We start from the raw sequence: 26,168 nt of genomic DNA on the forward strand, positions 1-26,168 counted from the left end.
GTTTTTTAAGGAACCTCCATACTGTTCTCCATAGTGGCTGTATCAATTTACATTTCCACCAACAGTGCAAGAGGGCTCCCTTTTCTCCACACCCTCTCCAGCACTTGTTGTTAGTAGATTTTCTGATGATTCCCATTCTAACCAGTGTGAGGTGATTCCTCATTGTAGTTTTGATTTCCATTTCTCTAATAATTAGTGATGTTGAGCAGCTTTTCATGTGCCTCTTGGCCGTCTATATGTCTTCTTTGGAGAAGTGTCTGTTTAGTTCTTCTGTCCATTTTTTGATTGCTAACCTTTTTTTTTTAACTGAACTACTAACAACCATATCTCGTGGAGCGCTAGCAGGAACCAAAATTTCATGTTTTCTAAACTGAGTATCACTGCAAAATATTTCTAAACTTGAACTTTAAAACTTCGCTGATTGAGCCTCTGCCTCCAACTAACCTGGTTGTCTCACTGGGAAGGGCTGTGCACCTTGGTGTTCAGAGTCCTGACCCAGCTCTATGGCCTCTGTCGGGTAGAAAAGCCTGAACTTCCATGTGAACTGATGAAATCACGTGTTTGTCTTTCAGGTTCAGTATTTCTTCAAGATCTTGGATAACTAGCAGCTTAGAAAGTAAAGAAGTCACAGGTTGTGGTGTTTAGACAAGAGTGAATCACACATGAGGAATGTGTTCATTCTTTTATTGTCCATTGTTTTAACCTGACTGAATACAAGATCAACAAGAGCACTGTACTCCTGGCAATTATGACATATGTTAGAACATGGATTTTGCACTGCAGACAACATTTAACACCAGTCTATGGGGTACTGCATTGCTTTTTATAAAGTCCAAAATAAAGATTTATTTTCAAACAAGTGACTTTGGTTTATTTCATACATTACACTTTTTCTCGCAGAAAAAAATAAAATTGTACAACTGCATAAATATAAAATTCTTCCACCATGAAAATGGTTAAAACATTCATAAAGACACAGCACCAGCAGGTGATGCCTCCAGAGAAAGGAAAAAAGGAAAGTGAAAGAAAATGTACAAAGCAAATTAATCAGCCCCGTCACTAGCCAAAGTGACGGGCGCTCCAGATCTCATACACGGCTTCAGAACAGACTGGAGGACAGGGGAAGAGGAGTCAGGACAGCATTCAGTACAAAGCACAACACAACCCATCACCTTTGTGTGTGTTTCTGTAGTGTCACTTAAAATTTAAAGGGCAGTTCCCCCATAACAGCCCACCCCACCCCCGCAACCCAGACCCAGGAAAAATAATAATAATAATAATAAAGACCTAACAAACACCACAGGGAAAGACTATGGAGTGTGTTAAAAATGCTCATCGATGGGCCATTATCATCTTTGAAAGAGCCAAACCCAAAAAGGAAAAATAAAGTACCATGCCAGTTTTATTCCCATTGAATATTTACACCTTGGACAGCAAACTTTGCTCACGTTAAGTAGAAAACAGATACGATAAAACATGGCTTGAAAAATGACCAGAGTGTGTGCACCGAGAGTACTGTACACTAAATAAAATACACAAGGCAGCAATACTTAGGGGCCAGAAACACTGCTTACTATAAGTCAGTTATGGAATCATAATTTACAGTAAAAATGGGCACGTCCCAAGGCTCAATTTTTATTTTTCTTTTGTCATTTACAGTAGAATAAATATTTTGTTGCTATTGCTACACTTTAAATTTACATTCTAACCTATTAAATGCAGAAAGCTAGTGTAAAGCATATAGATTAAGTGTAGGTCCCATACGTATTACGGTTTGTTCAAGACTAGTAGGTTTTTGTATCTTTTTTAACTGTTTTAAATGGCTAGTGGGAAAGATCTGTGCTTGTGATCAGCTCTTAACTTCAATTTTTACGTCAAAGCGTCCCTGAAAACGGTCTTTCTCACTGTACCCAATGTTCTCACCATACGCCTTACACTCTATGCGGATTTCCGTGTCCATGGTGAGGTTGGTGAACTGTACAGCCAGCAGGGGCTGCAGGTACTTGGGCTGCAGGAGCTTGCCGTAGTAGGGATAATACTGCAGCGGGAAACCAGGGTAGCTGCCCAGTCCAAAATACTCCACGGTTCCAATTTTCTCCTTATCTTCGTCTCGCTGGAAACCAGAGAGGAAATGAGATTTTTCAGGGCTCACATCCTGGATGACGATTTGTACTCACATACAAATGAGACTCTCAGTCCCACAAAGCAGTCTGCAAGCTACTGCTGGAGGAAGTGGGTCATCCGCGGACACGCCAGCTCAAACCCCTCGCGGGAGGAGGTGAGCACTAACCACTGGAGGATACGGGAAGAGACACACTCGGCCTAATCCTTAGTAGCCTTGAGAAACGGTCACTAAAAGGAGGCTTTCCTCACTGTACAAATGGGAAACTGCAGCAAAAGCCAACTAAGGCCTTTCTTCAAGCCAACACAACCTCCTAGAAGTAGGGCCAGCACTGGAAGAAACTCTTCAGTGTTGGCCCAGTGGATATTTTCAATGACATTACCTCCAAAAGTTTAACTATTTGCCTTTCATTTTCTTGTGTCCATTTCCTTTCTTGGTGCCAACATAAATTTGAACTGTTTGGAGATTTCCCTTTCTTTACTCTGCTTCTCTCTCTAAACAGTCCATCAGGTACCTGTCTTCAGATTTAAAGGGAATACACATTGATGGTTACCTTAATATTTCAATATTGTTTTTAAAGAAAAGCCAGAAGCAATTTTGCAACGTAAAATTATTAAAAAAAAAAAAACAAAAACGTTGGCCTCAAGTTTTTAACACACCATGTGAGCCAGAGAAGCACTCACGTGGGCTAGTTCACCTCAGTTCTGTAAACCAATATTCCAACTGATTAAATTCAGATATTTCGGTTTCTTGTTCCCGTTGGAGAAACTGACAGATGTTTTTATTCTTGTTACATCTTTCTGTTCTTTTAAGAAGTTCTACCCAGTGTAGCTACAATTCCATCAGCTGAGACTGATTCCTGGAAGCAGTGCTTCTTATTTCCCATGTTAAAGTTTTACCTCTAATTTAAAACAATCTCATTCATTCTCCCCTCTCTCCTGCCCCACCCTCAGTAACTCTAAAGGTCTCCTTACCTTGCCAGTGCACTGAACAGGCAGGACGTATGGATTATACTTCATCACTGGGTAAGTATCCAAGGACTCATTCTTGGGAGGCTAAAAATAAAATCCATGTTGGTCAATAAGTTTGTAAATAATTCCTTTAACTTCTGAAAAATAAAACGAGCTTGTAGCGCAAACAAGTACACTTTGGTCAATTGAAATAATAACCAAACGCTTGAGGACAGCAGAATGAATGACTCTCCTAACCAGTCTAGGAAAGGTCATGCTGTGATTTTCTTGAAAATAAATGCCCAAGTTTTGTGACCACTACAATTAAGCTGTGATGTGTAGCCCAGTACTAAATGGAACTTCTAATGGCAACCCATTAGAAGCTTTATTCAAGGACACTGAAAAATAAGAGCCAACTCAGAAATAATGCTCTCTTCTCATTTGCTAAGATTATAATTAGATGGAAAGGTTGGTTGACATTTCTGTTTTTATAAAACTTGGGCTTTCCTCCCGAGCCATGAATAAATAATGCCATCCTTCTCCCTCAAGCATGCCTTCTTCAAGTAAGCTTTCCTCTTTTTTTTTTTTCCCTTTTTTGTTTTTTTAAATCTCCAGTGGAGGCCCTGTCATTTAAGTCCCAGTTTTGTTAGGCAAGTCCAGCATGTAAAATAGATTAAAGTGGCATTGCCCTCAATGAAGGGGTCTTGTGAAGGGGTAACTCCATCGGAGGGACCCATAGTACACGTTGAAAATCACTGCTGTAGTGAAATATCCAGGGCCTGCCTTCCTAGATCCCTGGCTCAAATCCATCTCAGGAGAAGTGTGATGGACATCTACCCCCTGGAAGACAGACAGGCACTTGCTTACTCACATCAGCAGAGTATGTGAGTCCTGACATGAGATGTAACACATACATAGCCTAATCAAAGTCAGATAAAATGCACAATTCTCTGTATCAGTAAAGGACTATTTTTGGTACTGCTCTTTCTTTTGGAATATAAGAAAATGATCATCTAGATTTGCTTCTTGGAACTTTCTGCCAGCAATAGATTTATCTTTAAAAATATGAAGAGAAAATACACATTGATAAAGAAGTTACCAGAATCTATCCTCGGGGAGTGAGGGAACGGGCACATCAAGTGAGATGTGGAGTACTGCAACCTCTGTAATTCCAGCAACGAAAGAGTTGGGGATTTGGGATGCGGGGCTGAATCAGAAAGTGGCAATGGATAACCAAGGGGAATCCAAAGGAGGGAAAAAAAAACAAAGACTGAAAAGAAAGAGTAGCTGAATTCATCACTTTAACAGAATATCTTTATAAATATGGGAAGAGATGTGAATCACAACAGACTCTGTGGGGGACAAATATCATTCAATGTCTAGGAAAAGGAATTATCAAAAGTGAGGGATTCGGAGAGCAAAGATCACGATTAGTCCTTTGGATACACTGCACCAATTCCTTTCATTGCCAAATAGCTTGTTTATCTTGGTGAAGAATTTCCTAGCAATATGAATATCAACTCTAAGTGTGACATAATGGCTTTCACCATTCTTCTTCGATTACCTCCTAGTCTGCGTGGAACGAAGATTAAAATTCTGTTGAGAGGTACATTAATTTCTGTAGGAGATCCAACAAGCCAGCCAGGCAAACATCCATGCACCCACTCATCCATTTTTGCCTCTGGTGGCAGTAAAGGAGTTTTGATGTATCCTTCAGTTATGTTAATAAAACTTTTCATCTCTACATTGACTTTCTTTTGAAAATATTATTCATGGGTAATAAGCATTGCAGAAATAAAGAGCATATAGTAGAAAGTTAATGAACAAAAGAGCCAGATTCCAGAAATGAAGTAAGTTTGTTCATATAACTCTGTATACTGCAGTCAATTCCTATCAGAACCAAAAACTACCCTCTTAATGGCAATGCTCTCATGAGCAAATGGGAGAAATCTTCTGTAAGAATCCACGCTTAAGAGAAAAGGACAGCATTTTTTACTTCATGAGCTGGGGGAGAGAATGAAATAAGCAGTCTTATAAAAACAGAGAGAACACCCATACAATTTTTTCTTCTAATTTTAAAGAATTGCTACCATCCCACCAAATGGTGAGCGAAGGCAATTTGCAATTGTTCAATGATCTCTAATAGTATTTGGCCATTGTAAGTTGCAATAATGGCAAAAGCCAATGGCATGGTTATAAAAGTTCAACCTAGACAGTATTCAACTTCTAATTTTGAATTAGAAGTTCTAACGGAAACTTCATTCAGAAAAAAAACAAAAAAAAACATTTTTTCTGATGACCAGACAATTATTTCAGATTACGAGATTTTTTTTGTTTGTTTTAAATACTGTGGCTCCTACAGTTCAGGTAGGTTTTAAGTTTAAAGACATCTTTTTCTCTTTTTTACTTTTAAAGAGTTTACGTTATAGAATTACATAATAGAAATCCAGAACAGGGCCACAGGACTTACTTCAGAATTTGGCTTTGCCACACAGAATTTCTCTAACTTTAGGAAATGAGATTAATGACCTAACCCTAAGAATTCCAAGGTGGCCACAGAGGTTTTTCAGTGTTACTCCACTGATCAGCTTCAAAACTGTCACTGAGTATCCTTTAAACGTCTGTTAGGGTCTCTTTTCATACCAATTAAGGACTACATGGAATTGTGAACGGCTCATCTAAATTCTATGATTTAAAATATTACTTGCCTTAGGTTTGAAGCCCAAAACTCGGTTGAGCTTTATAATGACACATGGTTTGCCCTCTTTGTAGCCGTAAGTTTCATCATTTATTCCAGAGCAATTTCCCAACCATTCAAGCTTGAACCTGCAGACTTTTCGCTCTCCTCTTTCGTTGTTAAATTCTCCTCGCTCTTTGAGCTCACTGGGCACATCTGAAAATGCAAACGCCATTTTCACATTGTACCAACAATTCCCTGAGCACCACTGAGAAAGGACAGGGCTCTCTTCCTTGTCACAATGACTTATTCGAAGACAGGGCTATCCTGCACTTAATGTATTATATCACCTGAATTAAGAAAGGATTTCCAGCAAGCCATCTCTCCTCTCTCCACTGACCTTAAAAAGGTATTTTACCAAAAGCAACAGCCAGTACCAAAGCTTCACAGTGCTCGATGAGCAGCACATGATGTTGGGTCTCTGCCGATTTTTCTTTCTTTAAATAATGGATGACTCCACTAATTAGAAGACTGAAAGGAAACTGGATCTCTCTTCAGGAGTAGCATCATTTGCACAGGTCGACATCAGCTCAGCTCAATAACAGGGACGTTTATAATTAGAGCACAAAAGGACTGCCGATAATTTTCAGAACTGGAAGTTTCATGGTCGGGATTTCTCGGAGCTATGCCTCTAATTCACATGTTAAACAGTAAAAAGGGAGTAGGAAAGAATTGTTTTTCCTTTTCAACCACCATTCAAGGTGTAAAAAAAATTTCTTTTTGAGTTTTTGTCTTTCAGCACTGAGTTCTTATAAGCATTTGTTCAAGTGAGAAATTGTATTGTTGCATTTTTTATTTCAAAGCCAGAGAAAGAATAAATGAGAACAGAATTCAAGATTAAAGCATCCTGCAGGAAATGGATGCAAATACCATAAATTATATACATATTTTTAAGTCCACAAACTAACTATTTTCCCTTCAAATAAAGTGCCTCAATTCAGTCCATCTCCTGAGAAGTGATTCACTCTAAGTATCTATCATACGGGCCTTTTAATTACTACAAAGTAAGATGAAAACCTCATTTAAATTCTAATGAGAAAAATTTAGTGAAAGAGTTTCTTTTAAATTACTAAATCTTTTTAAAATGACTTAAAATGGCAATTCACCCCATATTACACAACGGTCTGCCATTTAAAGAACTGGAGGTGATAAATGCTTGAACTGAATCAGAAAAACTGGTATCACCTGGTAACTCAGAGTGGCGTCTTGTTTTGGTAGGCGTGACAACAAGGCTGGGAAATTCACACTCCAGGTAGCAAGGAGGAAGATGTGCATTCTGTCAATGGCTTAATGAAACTAAGAGCCATTGTTTACATTCATCAGTCATTCCCTTATCCATATGATGGACATGGGATAAGACATACTTCATTATCCATCCCGGCCAGGGTCTCTAAGATATACCCTGACCATAAACCCTCCTCCATCGGTATCAGTGTGGTTATAGCTAATCACATCAAAGGTTCATTTTGGTGACAGAAGGTCCTGTGAACTCCTCCGTAGGGGCCAGGGGTTGGATGGGGAGGGAGGGGGACAGAAATCTGGAAATATAAGCAATTGTATTTCTCAAAATCAACGGATGTGAGAGAATCAAATCTGTAACTGTGGTCTTTGAGTCTGAGTAGTAAAAACAGAGATATTTGGGAGTGTTCAAAAGTAAGACACCTTTCAAATACAGGTAAAAGTAATACTTGAGGCTATACTGTTTATTTCATTGTATCCAAGCCTAACCCATAAAGTGTTCCTGCTTTAAAAACAAAACAAAACAAAAAAACTATCCTCTCAGTATGGCCAGAGTTCAATCTTTTAATTATTTCAGGAGTATCTTTCAATCGTTAAGTAACAAATAGAAACAGGAAATCAGAATTAACCAACCACAAACATCCAAAGTATGTCTACTTACTGCCACAATCTTCAAAAATCATATCATCCTTCTGGGCCGAATCTTTGTACTTCTCCAGGAACCTAACTATGTTCAGCACGTATGCCTCATAGCTCTTGGGATCGTTAGGACGAAAGGCAATTTCAGTCTTTTGGATCTGAGGAATCTGTGTTAATCCTAGAGCAGGAAGAAAGTTAGAAAAACACAGAGCAAAGTCATGAGTGGGAAGGTAGTCAACCAAGATACTTCAAAAGCTGACTCTCCACGTATAAAACATACTTTGCTAATCCCATCTGACTAAAAAGAATGGTTTAAATTCTCTCTCCCGGGCTTCCCTGGTGGCGCAGTGGTTGAGAGTCCACCTGCCGATGCAGGGGACACGGGTTCGTGCCCCGGTCTGGGAGGATCCCACATGCCGCGGAGCGGCTGGGCCCAGCACGTCCGGAGCCCATGCTCCGCAACGGGAGAGGCCACAACAGGGAGAGGCCCACGTACCGCAAAATAAATAAATAAATAAATAAATAAATAAATTCTCTTCTGTGAAATCCTTTCTCTGGCATTTAGGTTAAATACGTAAGTACCAATGACTATGTCTTGATATCAGATGTCATTTAAGTTCCCCAGCAACGTTTCATGATAAGCATATCTGTTTTTTATGAATGAAAACACTTCTTGCACAGAAAGGTTAAGTACCTGACCCAAGGTCACAGAGGAAGTGGTGGAACCGGAATTCTAACCCAAGCACGTGGTACTCTAAAGCCTGTCATCTTTCCAGTCCTCCCTTGCGCACTGCTAGCAAGCATCTCATGCAGGTGGCTTTTCCTTTTCTAACTGTACGTAAGACTGAGCACAGACATCGTCTTCCATACTCCTTTTAATCAATTAACTTATGACCGCTGAAAATGCTACAGACTCAAGACTACTCAGTAGAGACATTTCTTTGGATCTTTTCACCTAAACTGGAGGAATATGCAATTTATGTGCAGTTACTACTCCTGCTTTCCATTCCAAACATAAGTGGTTATCCTGAGAAAGTCAAGTGCCAGCCAGGGTATGTGCACCTTGGATTTCCACTCTTCAATGGACTTTTAGATTCTTTAACTTCTAAAAGCCTCTGTCATTCACAAGACTTCCCAAATAGATATTTGAACAACACTACACAGCACTATGCAGGATAGTGGGTGGAGAGCCAATCACAACGGCATTCTATTCCAGGACGGCCAGATAAAATATAAAATGCATGGTGAAATTTGAATTTCAGATAAACCATGAAAAAATTTTTATATAAGTATCTCTCGTGTAAAATTCAGGACACACTTACATAAATTATTCATGGTTTATCTGAAGTTCAAATTTAATTGGGCCTCCTGTATTTTTATTTGCTCATCTGGCAACCCTATTTGAATCCCCACTCCCAGACCAGCCCTCTTTGTGTTGGGCATGAAAGGTGCCTCATCATCACAGCCCTTCAGGGTACCTCCATCACTCACCTAGGGGCTTGTTAAACACGAAGCCTGGCAGACTCCACTCCGGACCTGCCAGATCCCCATCTCTAAGGGTGGGACTTGGGAATCTCTGCTTAACAAGCTTAAAGAGATCCTTAAGCACCCTTGGTTTGAGAACCACTGCTTTAGAGAATTAGAACCTGAGAGTGGCAGTCGTGAGGTGGGTATGAAGATAATGACCTAATCCAAGTGGAAGTGATGACCAGAGTGAGACCAGACTTCAGTAGGGCCTGGGCTAAATGGCCGTTATTTTTTCTCGTCATTAAGGATGGCTTTGAGCTTCAAAATCAGTTAAATAATGAGGGGAGGGGGGGCCAACTCAGGGGGCTGAATGGGCAAGTTCTTCTGTGCTTGTAGTTCCCTAGGGGAATGGAGACGATGGGAGATGAAGACAAGGAACGTGAGGGTCTGGAGCCAGGCAGACAGGGTGCCCGAGACAAACTACCAGTGACGTTAAGAATCATCTCGGGGGCTTTCCTGGTGGCGCAGTGGTCGAGAGTCCGCCTGCCGAGGCAGGGGACACGGGTTCGTGCCCCGGTCCGGGAAGATCCCACATGCCGCGGAGCGGCTGGGCCCGTGAGCCATGGCCGCTGAACCTGCGCGTCCGGAGCAACGGGAGAGGCCACAGCAGTGAGAGGCCCGCGTACCGGAAAAAAAAAAAAAAAAAAGAATCATCTCGGAAAGGGTGATGGAGAACCTGAAGAATTTCAGGGGGAAAAAAGCTGTCAACAGTGATGGAAATGAGTCAGAGAGGAAGTAGCAGAAAATCTTCAGTTAAAAATAAAGGTTACTACAATTAAAACTTTTTTTTTTATGATGCTCACAAACCGTAGAAAACTGTATGACTTAAGCAATTTAAATATACCCTAAAAATGTTTTTCTACATTATTTATTTAGAAAACTGGCATTGTGATTATTTATGGTACAAAGAGGCCACATGATAAAGATGATAGATACGTGCAAACGTAAACAGAGTAAAACAAACAGAGGTCAGGAGAAGCTTTCACTGGGATTTCCTGCCTGAGCTAGTAGGGTAAATAGGGATCCCCGGCTGAAATGCTGAAATGCTGAAATGCGCAACGTCTGGGAAGGAGGGTCATCGCTGGTTTGGGTTGTAAACAAGACATTTAAGTCAAGGTGACTTGCTTGGACCTGGGGAAGTGCAGAGACAGTCCCAGAGCCAGAGGTTAACAGAACTCAGGGGGATGGTATGTTCTCCCAGAGTAACCCTGGAGTCAGGAGAGAACAGAGCTTTGAGGGGCATTCACATGCGAGGGGCCACAGAGAAAGGCAGTGCACAGGGCAGCCAGAGAACTCGGAGGCAAATGCCTTTGAATTTGTCAGGCAGGAAGTTTGCCTCGACCCTGGTGGCGAAGGTGGTGGGCAGAAATGGACTAAGAGAAGATCTATGGGCCAAGGGTTAAACAGTGTTTTCAGGCTTGGGAAGGAGAAGGCGGGAGAGCGGTAGACAGATGAAGGGTGAAGAACATGAGAGCAACTGTCAGAAGCCAAAGAGCAGTCTCGCCTAATCTTCAGGTAGGAAGAAGGTGGGGAGCGACCGTCTGGCTGATGGCAGGGACATCAGTGTGTTGAGTTACAGTCATGCCAGCCATGGTCCATCTGCAGAGCAAGTGACGCAGCAAAAAAGAAAATGCTAACAAAACGTCAGTGAGCCTGGTGTGAGATTTGGAGTATCTCACCCAACAGGGTAAAAAGAGGAAAGTGACCCTAGAAGGTCACACTGAGAGTAAACACGGTAGGACCTAAATGGCAAGGTGAGGGTCACACAGGTCAGTGTTCCCTCTGGCCTGGCTTCAGCTCTCCTCCCCAGCAGTCCGCCTCTCACTTTCTGGCCGCTTCTGCATCCCTCTTCCAGCGGCTGTTCTATCTCCCGGATGTGTGTATGAGGATGAGGGATGTACTTCTCAGATTCTCCCAGAGAGAAAAGGAAAGCAACAAGAGGAGCTGGGATTCTGCGGCGTGCTTTTCATCCCTTCCCAATGCCAAGTGCAGGGTCTCCACTATTAAAGAGACCACGTGACACGTGGGAGACCCCAGGCATTAGCTCCTTTCACTCAGTGCTGTGGGCCCTTTACTACCAAAAGGGTACTGCTAGTAAGTGAATTCTTCAGCAGACTAACGGAAATATAGATATTATTATTACATGCACAGTGGTACCCACTGGCTCAGAAAAATGTTACACACAGTTGGTCTTGTGTCTACCAGTTTCCAAGAGCCCAAATCCTTCAGAGAGTTTGGCTTATGACCTAAGCCCTGTCAAGCCTCTATGTTACCGCATGAGAGAAAAGCAGATCAGCACACTTGAAGAATCTCTACTGTGTTCTGTACAGAGAAGCAGCAGAAACTGGTGAAACTGAGAAGGCAAGAGGTGAAATGGACAGTTAAGCATTGGGTCTTACAATCCTGTAACTTGCCCAGCTGGATTAGACCTTGGGCCAAAGTCTCTGCCCCATCCTTTGCATTTTCAGTGACGTGACAACCTTGGCCATGGCAGCCCAGGAATGATGGGTCAACTCAGGGAGCTCGGCCGTGTCTCACTCTCTTCTGTAAAGTTTCCCTCTGGAATCTCTGAGGGATCTCTGAATATAAGCCTTAGTGACTATCCTTTTAAGATACCTAACTTCTGATCTAAATGTTGCTTATCCAGAAAAACATGAACCATTTGGGTTGAGGTCATGCAATCAGCTTCTGTCGCTCAACCCTCACCTACGGAGCACGTACATAAATAACACAAAAATATCCAGAAGGCCGCCCCACAGTCCAGGGTGGCTGTTGCTCTTCAGCCCCTCCTCACATTTCTGAAGGTCCCTCACTCTTTCACCCACCGTCTCTGCCTCCTCTCTTTTCTTTGTCCAGAACCTGCTGACCTGAGAATTCCTCTTCCTGGAAGCTATCAGAGATCAATCCCCGCCCCCCAACCCAGGACAGTTCTGTTCTGGATAATCTTTAAAATCTCTGATGAGACTTTCTCTAAAACATTAGGAAAATTCCTAGTCATTTCCCTAATTAGATAGCAATTAGATACTTACAAGAGGCAGATGAAGGACCCTTGACCTGATATCTCAATCCTTTAAACCATTTACTTTACATTATCAGACTAATGGAAAAAAGGGATAGAAAGAATTAGGATTGGATTTGGCAACTTCTTTATTATCTTGAGTCCACAGGCAAATTCCTCAAGCCTGACCCTCTCCAAGGACACACAAATCCCATCTTGCTGACTGGCCTTCTCATTAGTTGTTTTCACACTAGGTCAGATACTTTCAGCTGTCCCTCTCCACACTGCTCACTCCTTAACAGTCCTTAGTTATATAGCTCTGGATAAGGCCGAGCTTTGTTTGCAGTGGTAACTCCCAGAGGCCAAAGATAGCAGAACACCCAATCACTAGCTTGTAGTTTCAAATTATATTCCAGGAAACAGATCTAACCTTTTGCTTCTCCAGTCTTCTGAACTTGAACCGACATTAACCACGCTGAGCTCTGTACAGCTTTGCCCTGATCTGACCATTTGCCTTAAATTACAGATTGATTATTATCAAATAAAGCCACCTGAAAGACTGAAATGAGAATCTGGATATGTGAAATTTTAATATTTGGTTTTTAATGAGTATGTCAGCTTAACATAAGATTTGAAGTTAAAATAATAATTAAACAAACAAACAAAAACCCTTTGGCTCTGCATTTGCTTTTTTTTTTTTTTTTTTTTTTTTTTTTTTTGGGGGGCCTCTCACTGTCGTGGCCTCTCCCGCTGTGGAGCACAGGCTCCGGATGCGCAGGCTCAGCGGCCATGGCTCACGGGCCCAGCCGCTCTGCGGCGTGTGGGATCTTCCCGGACCGGGGCACGAACCCGTGTCCCCTGCGTCGGCAGGTGGACTCTCAACCACTGTGCCACCAGGGAAGCCCCTGCATTTGTTTTTGAGTTACACTGGCCTCTCCTTGGTTCCCCATCTCCTGAGAAACAAATAAGGAAAACACTCAATCTTCGGCTTTCGTAGGTGTTCATAGCAGGAGGGGTCAGGGCAAGTAAAAGAGGGAGGGAAAGGAAAGAGAAAAGAAAGGCTTTTCATTAAGAAAGAAGTATTTTGCTTCCAATTAGGTTTATAATGTTAGCAGGCTAATAATTTCTCCATCTACTTGTGAGTCTGAAGTACTGAAACTAGAACGCATTCATTTTAACCTTCTAGCAGTTACTCAAAGGGGGAATCCCAAAGCACAGCTGCTTGTACCTGTCATTTACTACATCCAATAAATCACTAGGCCAAATACTCTAAACAGGTATCATTCTCCACAGAAACCTCCAGGAGGCAAAGAAATGCTTATAAAGGTAGCCATGCACACAACACATATATATCATGTGTCTCCTGTACATTCCAAGCGGAAAAGTAATTTTCAATTAAAAAAAAAAAAAAGCTGGGGGTGTGTGATTTTATACACAGTCATACATTTCTAGGCACACATATATACATACACACACACACGCACACACACACACACACACACACACTTTACCCCTTCAAGTGCCACTAAGATATTTATGGATTTTGACTGCTGGTTTTAATTTTTATTTTACCCCTGCATGATTAATATCAGTTTACCTAATAAAATACAGGGAGAGCACAGGAAAAAAGGTGCCACTGTGCCCTCTGGAAACCGGTAGCCTAAGCCTCACCTTCTGCCTCAGGTTCAGCTTTTGACTGTGGCCTGGGATCAGCTGACGTCAACCCCCCTACCTCCAGGCAGGGTCACACCTACCCTCCCAAACCCTCAAGAAGCTGCTCTTTTTGAAGAAAAGTCTTAGAAAGATGGGTTGCTGGACTTTCGCTACAGCCTATTTGGATATTCAACAACCCTTAGTGTATGGAAATCTTTTCTCCTAAGCTGAATGCCATGCACACTGGTTGAAGGCCCTTCTCTGTTTATGGAATTACCCTTTATCATCAGAGTTTTTTTCCTGTAGTTGTATGATCATCTTCAGGAGAGCAGAGAGAGAATTATTTAGTTCAAGGGCTCTATCTTAGATGTGCACAGAATTTCACAGGGACATATCTTTGATATTTTGTATAGCTCGTTATTGTGCTTGTTCCCAAGATAAATGACAACCCCTTTGATAATGGGAAAATATACACAGTCAATTACATTAATTATGCTTTTTTATCCAAGGCCAAACTGAAGAACAAGCACACATAGTATTTTGACTTGAGATATAAAATTTGCTAAGTGACCAGTACCATCCCCAAACAAGACACCATGTTATCCAGGATATTTGATGATGTCTATTCATGTGTGTATGTGGGGAAAGATACTTTTCTGGTTGGAAGCCACTAGGGAACACCTCCCCGCTCCCCTTCATCTCCCCAACTTCCCTCTCGTCTTGTCTGTGTCAGATAGGCTCTGGAGTCCTGAGATCACTAGAATGAGAGCGCTGAACAAGCAGACACCAATCGCAACCCAAGGTATTGTACCACAGACATGGAGACAGACGTGGAGGCCGTGAGGCTGGTGCTCTTTCCACTGCCGTCCTCCCCGAGCCCCTCCCCCAAGTGAGCGCAGCGGAAAAACCCTACGTGAAGCTCCACAGATCCATCTCCCCCTACACCCACCCCCATCTCTGCATGAAATTTATTACCTGGTCCTATTCATCACAGGGCTCTGCTCTGCTCACTCATCTAAAATGAGCATATGAACGCAGACACACTTTTTGTGTGGCTCCAAGAACAGTTTTAAGTTAATTAGTAGACTACCCGTGTACCCAAGCTGACTTATTAGTTGTACCCTCGTCTTTAGACATGAAGAAGTGGGTGAGTTGTGGAGGCCAAACAGCGAGGCTCACCGAGGAAGGGAACCTGGAGTTTGCTGCTCTCAACCCTTTACCCAAACTACAACTCTGGGCAGTAGCTTCCAGAAATCCTAGTGCCACCAATGCCAGCTCATCCACAGCCTTAAACTCTGGGAGTAGGTTGGCAGGACCCATCTGAGGGAGGGAGGAGAGGAGAGGGAACAGAGCGCCAGGTGGGCCTGGAGGGCATCACATATTTATCGTGTCAGCTCACGGATCAATGGAATCTAACGAAATAGCTGAAAAACACCTTGTTGGCACTTTGAAGGAACAATTCCTCTGAAGCATAAGGAAGCCAAATATGTCCAACTGCCCCTCTGAAATTTAAGTGAAAGAGAGTAACATGGGTGTAATGTAGCTTGAAAAAAAAAAAATTAAGCAATTCTGAGCTCGATATGATGACTTCTCAAAGATGTTACGGAAAAACCCAAATGAACTTTTTTGGCCAACCCAATACAATGAGATTGGAATTACAGGTGCCTTCTATCTTAATGGATTTGAAGACAAGATGTTTCCCTCTGCCAATCAAGATGAAATGGAGTCTGCTGGTGGTGGCAGTGTGGGCTGCCGGTCTTCCCACCCTGTTTATTCTTCTGCCTTGATGTTGGTTACCATCTCATGGTAAATATGACCCTTTAAAAATGAATTATTGGGCTTCCCTGGTGGCGCAGTGGTTGGGAGTCCGCCTGCCAATGCAGGGGACGCAGGTTCGTGCCCCGGTCTGGGAGGATCCCACATGCCGCGGAGCAGCTGGGACCGTGAGCCATGGCAGCTGAGCCTGCACGTCCGGAGCCTGTGCTCCGCAACGGGAGAGGCCACAGCAGTGAGAGGCCCGCGTACAGCAAAAAAAAAAAAAAGAATTCTTCCGGCACTGAGCCATCTTTACTTCAAAGCAAAACAAAAAACCTGTCCACAACTTAACAGGAAGAGAAGAGTCCACATATTCATACCTGCTTACCAGGAAGTAAGGCAGCTGGGAATCTCCCTGGACCCCCTGACTGACACACACACTTTGGTTCATCCCACTGTGGCTCTGTGAGCAGCAGGGATGGAAGAGGAGACTCTTCCATTACACCACTGGCCAGGCAGCGAGAAGTGCACGGTCAAACAAGGGACGGGGCCTCGTGAGCGTGACCGTGGGCGGGGAGGGGGAGCGGGCACGCTCGCGTGCCTCCTGCCCTCTCTAGCATGCTGACACCCATGTCTCTCTCCAGATCCAGCACCGTTAACATGGTGAGAAGAGATGCCACTGACCAACCGCTGAGGACTCTCCTAAGAGGGTCCCTCAGGGAGGAAAGCTTGGTAGGGGCTAATCCAACAAATGTGGGTATTTTAGAGGGAGAGATTACAGAAGCAACACAATGTCACCTGAACATTTTTCTTCTATGTGTTTCCTAACCCAACTTCTCCCGAACCCTTTTCTTGGACAGCTAAGATTCTATTACCTTCATGAAAATCTAAGTGTCATATCATCTAAGTGTCAAAGCATCTCTGTTATATCATCCAAAGCCTGGAAATACTGAATTCAATATCCAAAAAGAAGAAACTGCTGCTTCCCGTGAAATGATAGGGCTATAAAAATAGAGGTGGCTGTTAATATTGCCACCTAATGCCACTAGGTTTGCAACTATAAAGTACTATTCACCTTACAGATATTTATCATCTCTTTTAACCCTTACACGTATTATTCCCATTTTATAGATCAGAAAATTGAGGCTCAGTGAAGTTAAGTACTGTGTAGAATGGTGGGATTGTGTCCAGCTCCACAGCCCCTGCTTGTCATTCTCAGGTCAATTTTACTGGGAACCTCCGTGTCGTGGCTTAGGACCTCAGGGGCTGCTTTCATATTTAGCTTAGGCAATGTGAAATTGCCAACACGTAACCATTTCTGACCCACAAAAATAGCAAATTAATATGTTTCGACATAAAATCCCAGTAGCCCTTGCCTTCCAGGTTGAGCAGGCAGATCTGTTCCAATATCTCATAGCAACACAACTCTGTAAGACATTATAAGCAGTGATGGCCACCACTGCTCAGGGCAAGAAACCGTACATGTCATCCATTTTTTCTTACATTTTTCTTCCGTCTGATGATTTGGTCCTTACCTCTGAGACTTCTGGGTTTAGCCCAGCATCTTGTCCATTGCTACAGACGTATCGACCCAAATGCACCGCACAATTGCCACTGCTTAATTTGACCACATTCACACATGTTATTTAGAAGAGATCTGATTACTAGGTATTCCAGTGTGAAAAGGGCAGTCAAAACCCAGTCTGGCCAGGTTTGTATTCACGACTCAAGTTTAGTTAATAATAGCATTAATAAGTCTTTATATCTTTAAATGATGGACCAGCTCTTTCACTCTCACTAGGTCCACTTGACTTAAATATACACTTTTCTCCCTTTAACTGTCATGAAAATACAGGCTTAGAGATATTAAGTTGAAGTCAAAAAATTGCCAGGGTATCCTTCCATATATTCCTTCAGTTCTTACTGCCTACCAAAAATACAAATTCTTAAGATCTGTTCTGAAAGATGCCAGGAGGAGGGCTCAGGAGGGTCCCTCAGAGCACTCGGGGAGAGTCCACGGGCTGCCCTTGTTCGCAGCAAGTGCTCTGCCGACCTGGCCTCCCGGTTCAAAGGCCTCTATCATTTTCAAATTAATGCCATGTCCCTTGGAAAGGCGAGGGTAAAAGGGGGCTTGACCTAGACTCTCCTGGCAAGGTGATGGGTGAGGGGATGATGAAAAGGAGAGACAGAGAAGTGACAAAGAACCCGAGGGACAGGGCAGGGAGGATGGAGAGCTGAGGAAGCACTTTTCCTGTGACTCAGACCAAAGGACAGGAATGCATATTTCCAAGATGAGCCACCAGCATTCCTTTGGAGAAGTGACGGTTTGTCAGGTCAGTCCAACTGCTGTGAGGACACTAAATATAGGTACTCAGAATGTGTCTTTTAGGAAGGGGCTGGAAGGAAGGGGAGGGAGGGAAACGGAGAGAAGGCACTTCGGCCAGTAGATTTTCCAGGCAAGGTCATTTACAAGCCCTTACTTAAAAGGTGCAGCTCTTTGGCTCTTTCTTTTTGAAAGTGAAACTTCCCTTTCTGCAGAGAACATGAAGAATATTTTTAATTTTATTAAAAAAGACTGATACCCCAAAGTCAAACTAGTCAAGGACTAGTTTTTAAATCTAGGAAATTAAAGAAAATGCTGGACTTTGGGGTCGCCTTTGACTTTGAGTATAAGAATTATTAGAAAATGGCATCATGATTGAAAATTAGCTTTTAAATGGCAAAAAAAGAGAAAAAATAAAAGGTCTACACAAATTTAAATTATGACTAATGCTATCATAAAAACTCTAGCAGAAGTGAACGTGAGGGACATCCCTGGTGGCGTAGTGGTTAAGAATCCGCCTGCTAACACAGGGAACACAGGTTCGAGCCCCGGTACAGGAAGATCCCACATGCCGCGGAGCAACTAAGCCCGTGCGCCACTACTACTGAGCCTGCGCTCTACAGCCCGCGAGCCACAACTACCGAGCCCGTGTGCCACAACTACTGAAGCCTGTGCGCCTAGAGCCTGTGCTTTGCAACAAGAGAAGCCACCACAATAAGAAGTCCATGCACTGCAGCGAAGAGTAGCCCCCGCTCAACGCAATTAGAGAAAGTCCACGTGCAACAACAAAGACCCAACACCGCCATAAATAAAAATTAATTAATTAATTAAAATATATATTTAAAAAAAAGAGAAACCACTGCAATGAGAAGCCCGCGCACCGCAACGAAGACCCAATGCAGCCAAAGAATTACTTAATTAATTAATTTTAAAAAAAAGTGAACGTGAAAAGACACACCGTGCTTTACTATCATAAAAGCCAGAGTCCAACATGTTTACTTAAGATCCTACGTTTCACTGTACCAACCGGAATTCTTGCTTCAACCTTTCCATAGACCCACCTCTTTTACGAAACAGTTGCTGGAAACTGGAATATTATTAAGCAGTCATTTTATATACTTACATGTTCTCTTTTTTTCACTTCCAAAATCCCCTAGATCTAAATTTATCTGGAAATATTTAGGGGTTCTCTTACAGTAGAGGACTACTTGACTTGGGGCTAAAAACCAGTGTTTTCCATCTCCATATTCTGAAGATTTTCTTCCGAGGGACTTTCTCATGCCCAAGGAGGAGGTGGACACGACAAGGCTGTGACTGGCGGCCGCACCTGATCAAGGCTGCTCAGTCCCATGAAGATAGCCTCAAGATTGTCACCTCAGTACAGCTGTTACTAAACCGTTGCCCAGGGAAAGTGTAGAGGGGACGCGTCATTGCCACCCCCAGCGGCAGGCAGCCTCAAGGTCACTGACAATGTGAGAACCCGGAAGTTATGCAACATTTCCTCTCTCCAGGTCCCGACAAAGACTTTTAGATGAGCCAGACAGTACAATCACAAACAGAACAATCGGTTGTGGCTGCTGTCTTGTCCTTCTGTCAGCGTCAGGCATGAGGGCAGTGGGTCTCCCCAGGGTTTAGTGACCAGCGTGGACATGCACACGTACAGGGCAGGTCACTCAACAGTGACAGCACCCACATCACCGCAGGGCACTCATGCGGCAGTTTGCATTCCTCTATGATAACCTCTTTGTTGCCCCAAGTTTTCAGAGCTAAAGGAGACAGTTAACCTGCAAAGGGGGCCCAGAAAGCCAATAAATAAAACTCCTATTAAACAAACAGGCATATATATTGAGAAGTGAAGAGAGAGTGCCTTTGTTCAAGGTCAAGTTGCCTGTGAATAGCAGGTGGAAGAATGGACCCCTGAAGTCAGGGCTCGTCTCCCTGGGAGCGGGTGGCCATTTCAGAGCTTCTCATCATCCCTAAAAATAAATTAACCTTTAAAAATGGGAGCCAGGACTTCCCTGATGGCGCAGTGGTGGGGAGTCCCCCTGCCGATGCAGGGGACACGGGTTCGTGCCCTGGTCCGGGAAGATCCCACATGCTGCGGAGCGGCTGGGCCCGTGAGCCATAGCCGCTGAGCCTGCGCGTCCAGAGTCTGTGCTCCACAACAGGAGAGGCCACAGCAGTGAGAGGCCCGCGTACCACAAAAAAAAAACAAAAAAAAAAGGGAGAAAGATTGGTTTTTTATAGGATTTATCTGAGTCATAGGCCCCTGAAGCAAGTGAAAAATGTGCGTGAGAGCTGGAAAGGCCCTGTAATGATCCCACTAACCAAGCCCTTGGGTGGGAGGGACGAGGAGAGCAAGGTTGTGTTTGGGAGTCACAGAGGCGGTGAGTGGCAGGCTGGGTAGAGGACCAGGGCTCTCCTCGCTCCCAGCAGAGCTGGGAAAATAAGATGCCTGCAACCCTAGGAGCTTTGCCTGCAGTGCAGGTAGGAGAGCTGGCTGCAACAGACAGAAGTCCCGATTTTTCCTTCCTAGGCTGGGTTTAAGACCACATGATAGACAATTTTCAGAAGAATGTTTTCGCAATTGAAAAAGTCACGCTCCTTTTACCTCCAGAAAAACTGAACTTATTCACGTTCATTTTACCTGGTGGAGCCACTCGGTCCTGATACGTGGGCTTAAATTCACTGATGGTGAGCAGCATCACTTGGATGGTTCCGATGAAGATGCCAGCCAGGCAGCCATAAAATATTACGTAGAACAGAAGGATCTTAACTGCAAGGGGAACAGACAGAAACAAAAAGGCTGTGATGCAGTCACATGCTCAGAATGCAAGGCAAACCTTCCCAGAGACGAATGCATTTCCTTCCCGGCTTCCCCTCCAAGCTGTGTCTTCAGAGCTTCCTTTTCCAACATTGATCAAGAGAGTGCATCTCGTTCCCAGACTGTAGGGTAAAAACGGGGATGGGCAGCCCTCCATTATAGTGTATGTGTGTTCCAGGTAGGATGAATATTCAATTAGAAGTAAGGTTCTTTATAGGAAATAATTTTATTCTCTAAATTAAAAACAAAATGTCACAGGACTTCCCTGGTGGCTAAATGGTTAAGAATCCGCCTGCCAACGCAGGGGACACGGGTTCGATCCCTGGTCTGGGAAGATCCCGCATGCCGTGGAGTAACTAAGCCCGTGAGCCACAACTACTGAGCCCGCATGCCACAACTACTGAAACCCACGTGCCTAGAGCCCATGCTCTGCAACGAGAAGCCACCACAATGAGAAGCCTGAGCACCGCAACAAATAGTAGCCCCCGCTCGCTGCAACTAGAGAAAGCCCGTGCAGCAGCGAGAACCCAACACAGACAATAAATAAATAAATAAATAAATGTTCCTTTAAAAAAAAAATGTCCTGAAGATCATCAATAAAACCTAGGGCTGTGTTTGTGTGCTTATGCAGTGCATTTCAAATATGACAACACACTTCCTTAGAGACTGATGTTTTCTTTGCTTGCTTATCCTTTGACGTTTCAATACTACAATCCAGGCTCTGCCGCTTCTCCAAACATTCAAACACCTGTGAGTTTTTATGCTGAGAAAGAGCAATGAACGCTGAGAGACCCAGTGAAGCTCTCCGGACCAAGTACATTGTCTTTCCTTTCAGGGGCACCAGACAAGAAAAAAAAAAAAAAAAGGAAGGAAGGAACTGCTATAGTAAAAATGGCAAGCACATTTTTATTTCATCTTCTGACTAGACTCAGACTAAGGACTGACTTGATAAGCTGCATTTTCCTCTCCCCCTAGTTCACAGGACAACAGAATGGAGGCTGAAAGAGCTGCAAAAGCCAAAAAAAATAAATAACAAACCGAGAAGCCCATGGACTGGAATGAGGCTATCAGTTACTGGTTTACAGGGATTATCTCCCCAATTAGCCGCATAGTAACAGGCTGTACTAGGCACCACCGGGCAGCCCTGTGCCAGCCACTCAATGTGAAGGCAGCAGTGGGAACAGTGAGCCGTAGGGTTATCAAATCTGAAACATGACTACACAAGGAAGCTTTAGCTTACTTCTCAAAACGTTCAGATCTCCTGCATTACATGCTGGGGTCCTTGGGAGAAAGCAACAGAACAAAAGCATCATTGAAAAGAAGTGTAAGCGCGTGTGTGTGTGTGTGTGTGTGTGTGTGTGTGTGTGTGTGTGTGTGTGAGGGAGGGAGGGAGGGAGTGGGTTCACTGTGGCTGTAATCGGTCAGGTTCGCCTTCTCCGTACATTTAAAAGCTCAACTTTTCTATCAGCAAATAAATAGTTCAGGGGAAAATCATACTCTAGAGCTGTTAAAACAAGCCAAACACACATAAAACCACACCAAAATGCTTAATCCTTTTTCTCCCCTATTCAAAAAGAAAAGAAGGAAAAGGGCAAAGACACAAGCAAAGATAAGGAAAAATGAAAAGACTGTACAATCCAGAACTATAGCTCCCCAACTCAATCAGTGCTTCCCTGCAGGACAAGGGTTAAGTGCTGCATTCTGTATCCAGGCAGCAGTAGGCAAATGGCAAGGCTGTGACGTCAAGAGATCTGGAAAAATTTTCCAGTGAATGCTCCTAAGAGGTACAAGAGTTGGTATAACACGGTCAGAAAGAGAACTGTTGTATCCTCTTTTTTGCTGCCCTCACCTCATCTTGGCACTCACTGCCTAACCACGGAAGCATTTTTATACTCATTCCTTGGACTCCAGATACCTAATTCTAACAACATGAGGAGATACATAATTGAGGCTATGATTTAAAATACAAATATGATTACGGAAAAACAACCCATTCTGCAAGCACGCTGATTAAATTGAAGGAGATACAGCCTTTCCTATCTTCACGACACTATATGCTAAGGGCAGTGGGGGATTCTTCTCTTTTGCTCGGAGACGTTACCTGGCACAGTTTCCCCCGTTGGTGCTGTGAGGTCACTTGGTTAGAGTGGATGACACAGGTGTGGCAGGGCCTATGCAGTGGGGGCTCACCGACACACAGGCTCAGAAAGAAAAGCTGGGCATACTGTACCAACCAGCCAGGGTGGCACAGAGGGTAAACTTTAGAGACGTTTTTTTCCTTTGAAGCAATGTTTCTTCCTTTTAAAAAATACAAGTAATATACAGGTTTTCCAGTTAGGAAACAAACAAACAAAGAACGAGTACCCTTCAAAAGGTCACAGACAGAAGGGAAAATGGCATCTGGGCCCAGCAGTAGACATAAAAACCTACCAACGCCTGTATTAACTTAATAAAAAGGTAGAAAGCACCAGGTGATTTGTGTGCTGCGCTTTCTCCAGCAGGTGACAGGCGACGCTCCTGCGTCCATCTTGGTGAAAATCTACCTACAAGCGAACTGAACCAAGGGCAACCTGCCCTGGTCCCAAGGGCATCCACGTTGGGCCCAGTACTAGAAAGGTGGCATTTTCTCCATAGGAGACACAGCTGCTGCCACTCTCTCTGCCTGTGAGGGGCTCTGTCATTTCTTACATTGCCAGAAAGGAGTAAACATATTAGTGCAAAATAAAAACCAGATTTTTTAACCCAGCATCTTGGAAAATGGAAGGAAAGATGAGACAAGAGCACCAGTCCTGATGTCTGCATCCATTAATCAGTGTATTTAACACTTTGCTGTACGTGGTATGAAGACACAAATATCAACACAGTCTCTCTCATGCGGAGGTGCTGCCTTATAAAATGTCAGCTTACAAAACAAGTCGTTTCATACTGCCTTACCCTCTAAAACAAATATCATTCTGGAAATGGAATGAGGAACGAAAGACATTTTATGAGAGGGAAAAACACTAGAGGGCAAATTTTACAATATGGCTGGGGTCAATGCAGCCTCTGGCCCATGACGAGGCTGGGGTCAGATCATCGTGGTAGGAACCTCCAGTGAATCTGGGAGAAGAGGGCCCATTCTGCAGTGCACCCCTCAGGCCTCACTCGAGTTACCAGGAGTTGCTGGGAGACGGCCCAGGCCAGGAGCTGTTCACCCTACAAAACACCCAGAGTTCTTCAGGCTTTTCCTTCCACGTTAAGAAAACACAGAGAGCTATCTTTCTGCGTGAGAAACTATGGCAGTAATCCCACTGAAGAACAGAGTCTTCCCAAAACGAAATATAGAATACAAGCTAAAAGCCATCCCTTTAAAGACCTACATTTAACATGGCTCAGGGATATCTATGCTTCTCAGCACAGGTATGGGATGAGGTTTCACCTTGACTAACCTTGAAATGTGATGCATTATTAACCCTTTACTTTTCAATCAAAGAGACCCACTACAGGCTGCATTTTTTTTTTCCTCTACAAAAATCGTATATTCCAGCTTCTTCCGTTTCAAAATGTCAGCCAAGCATTATTTCCCTGACTCATTCTCCTGCCGATGCTCACAGATCCTTCCAATCAGGAGCACCACATCAGCACCTACCCAGGGCTCCCTTAGTGGCTGCAGTGGTGGTGCTAGTGGTGTCTATGATGATGATGATGGTGATGATGATATTAGAGAAGGAGGGGGCAGTGATGCAGGAGGGGGGTTCCCTCCCTCTCTCTCTCTCTCCCCAGCAGTCACGACTGTTACAGATTTGCCTACAACTCTGCCCTTCAAAATGACCTTAAAAAAAAATGTCACCCTTCCCGTGTAGAGAGGTGGAAGACAAGTAAGGTATTTAATTTTCAATGGGGGGGGAAAAAAAAAGTCTATCCACCCAAGCAACAGGCTGCCCAAAATCTTATAAGATAACCTGCTACTGCCTTTGTGCTATTTATTTCTTACAGTAACCCTTCACCGTAATCAACCCAAGCTACTGATTCTGCATCTCTCTGTAGACACTGAAAACAACCAGGCTTTGCCATGTTTTGGGGCCAAGGCTCAGAAACGAAGTCCTGACATGGAGCTTCCTGGGCCATTTCTGGGCTGTGATGACTCCAGGGTAGGTCATCGGGGGAAACTCTGGGCACCGCTACGAAATACTGCAGTGTATGGATTCTGCCACCATCACCGCCGCCCTCCCACACCCGCCTTTTGAGGTACATATTTAGACTAGAAGAAAGCTGCTATAATACACAACCTCGCCTGCATTCGATCCGATTACCCTCATGCGGTTCTCTCAGAGCCTCAGATCTCATTTTTAAGGACTTGAAACATGTCTATAGGGAGAGGCATATCTAGTCTCCCACAGCCTGACCATTCCCAGGACGGAAGAGCTCAAGCGACGCTCCGATAGACTGCAAATTACCAAGACCGCTAAAATATACATAACCCTCTACCTGGCGCGCTCCTATCCCCACCCCGCGTCTAGCCCGGGGACTCCGCATTCCGCACAGGATGACAAGCCCAGGCCGGCGCAATCTGAGCAGCGCTCAGCACCCGACCCCCTCCGTCCTCTCCAGCGCGCAGCGTGCGGAGCGGTCCGCAGAGCCTGCGCAGGGGATGCGCCTACAAGGAAAGACAAGGCGCTAGGAGCAGAGCTGCGGACCCCGTACTTACACCAGCTGCCACCGGTTCTGCCCAAAAACTCCTTCTTCTCCGAGTTCCAGATGAATTTCTTCCAGCTGCCCTCCTCCTTGGCTTTTCCGCGGGCCATGGTGGCGGGTCAGCAGCTGCCGCGGGGACTAAGGGTGGGAGACTGCGGCGTGCGCCCTCGCGTCCTCCCCGGCTGCCGGTCGGCGTCCCCGGCCTGGCTCTCCGCAGGATGCACCCGCCGCTGCCGCTGCGGCTCTCAAAGTGCCAGACGCGCGGTGGAGGAGCAGAGGCAGGAGGGGGAGGCGGCGGCGGGGGCGGGGGCGGAGAGAGGAGGGAGGGACCGCGCACGCTGGGCGGCTCCGAGCCCCGCACCTATTGGTGGGCTCACGGCCGCTCGCGGGCGCTCTTTGGTCCGCCACGCGCTCCTCTTGCCCGTGGGGGGTTCGGGGGCTACACGAACCCGCAGCTGCCGCTCCCGCTGCCGCCGGGGACGCGTGCTCGGCCCCCACCTCCTGTGACCTCTGCAAAGACAGGCAGGGGACAGGAGAAAGTCAGAGGCAAGAGGACGGACCAACGGGCTGCGGGCCTAGGACTCTGGGGCCAGCCACGAGCCGAGAAATTGGCTAAGGGCGCATGCCCTACCTTTACTATATACCGCGCCTAGGCGGCCGGGCGCCCCGCCCACTAGCGGCCCGGCGGGCCAATCGCCGGCGCGGAAGGGGAGGGGCCTAGGGCTCG

The 26,168-nt window shown here is 44.6% G+C and overlaps 2 protein-coding genes across 3 annotated transcripts in view; one reads left to right on the top strand and one right to left on the bottom strand.

Moving 5' to 3' along the window:
• NME7 (NME/NM23 family member 7) overlaps positions 1-860 on the top strand; it is a 261,651-nt gene extending 260,791 nt beyond the window's left edge. Inside the window, exon 12 of one of the 2 annotated variants that reach the window (XM_027086385.1) lies at positions 573-860. In XM_027086385.1, the coding sequence (XP_026942186.1) occupies positions 573-605 (33 nt within the window). In that variant the 3' untranslated portion in view covers positions 606-860. The remainder of the gene's footprint in view (positions 1-572) is intronic. The other variant, XM_027086386.1, reaches the window with a different exon arrangement.
• ATP1B1 (ATPase Na+/K+ transporting subunit beta 1) lies at positions 669-26,049 on the bottom strand. The gene is made up of 6 exons (XM_027086387.1): positions 25,455-26,049; positions 20,591-20,719; positions 7,710-7,865; positions 5,781-5,965; positions 3,097-3,177; positions 669-2,113 (listed from the first exon to the last, which is right to left on the bottom strand). Exons 1-6 carry the CDS (start codon positions 25,549-25,551, stop codon positions 1,850-1,852), a joined length of 912 nt encoding a protein of 303 aa, XP_026942188.1. The 5' UTR covers positions 25,552-26,049; the 3' UTR covers positions 669-1,849.
• Positions 26,050-26,168: the final 119 nt, after the last annotated feature.

The sequence above is a fragment of the Aethalodelphis obliquidens genome, unplaced genomic scaffold (genome assembly GCF_003676395.1).
Source record: "Aethalodelphis obliquidens isolate GAN/ISIS:26980383/991018 unplaced genomic scaffold, ASM367639v1 scaffold55, whole genome shotgun sequence".
In the NCBI taxonomy this organism is placed as follows: Eukaryota; Metazoa; Chordata; class Mammalia; order Artiodactyla; family Delphinidae; genus Aethalodelphis; species Aethalodelphis obliquidens.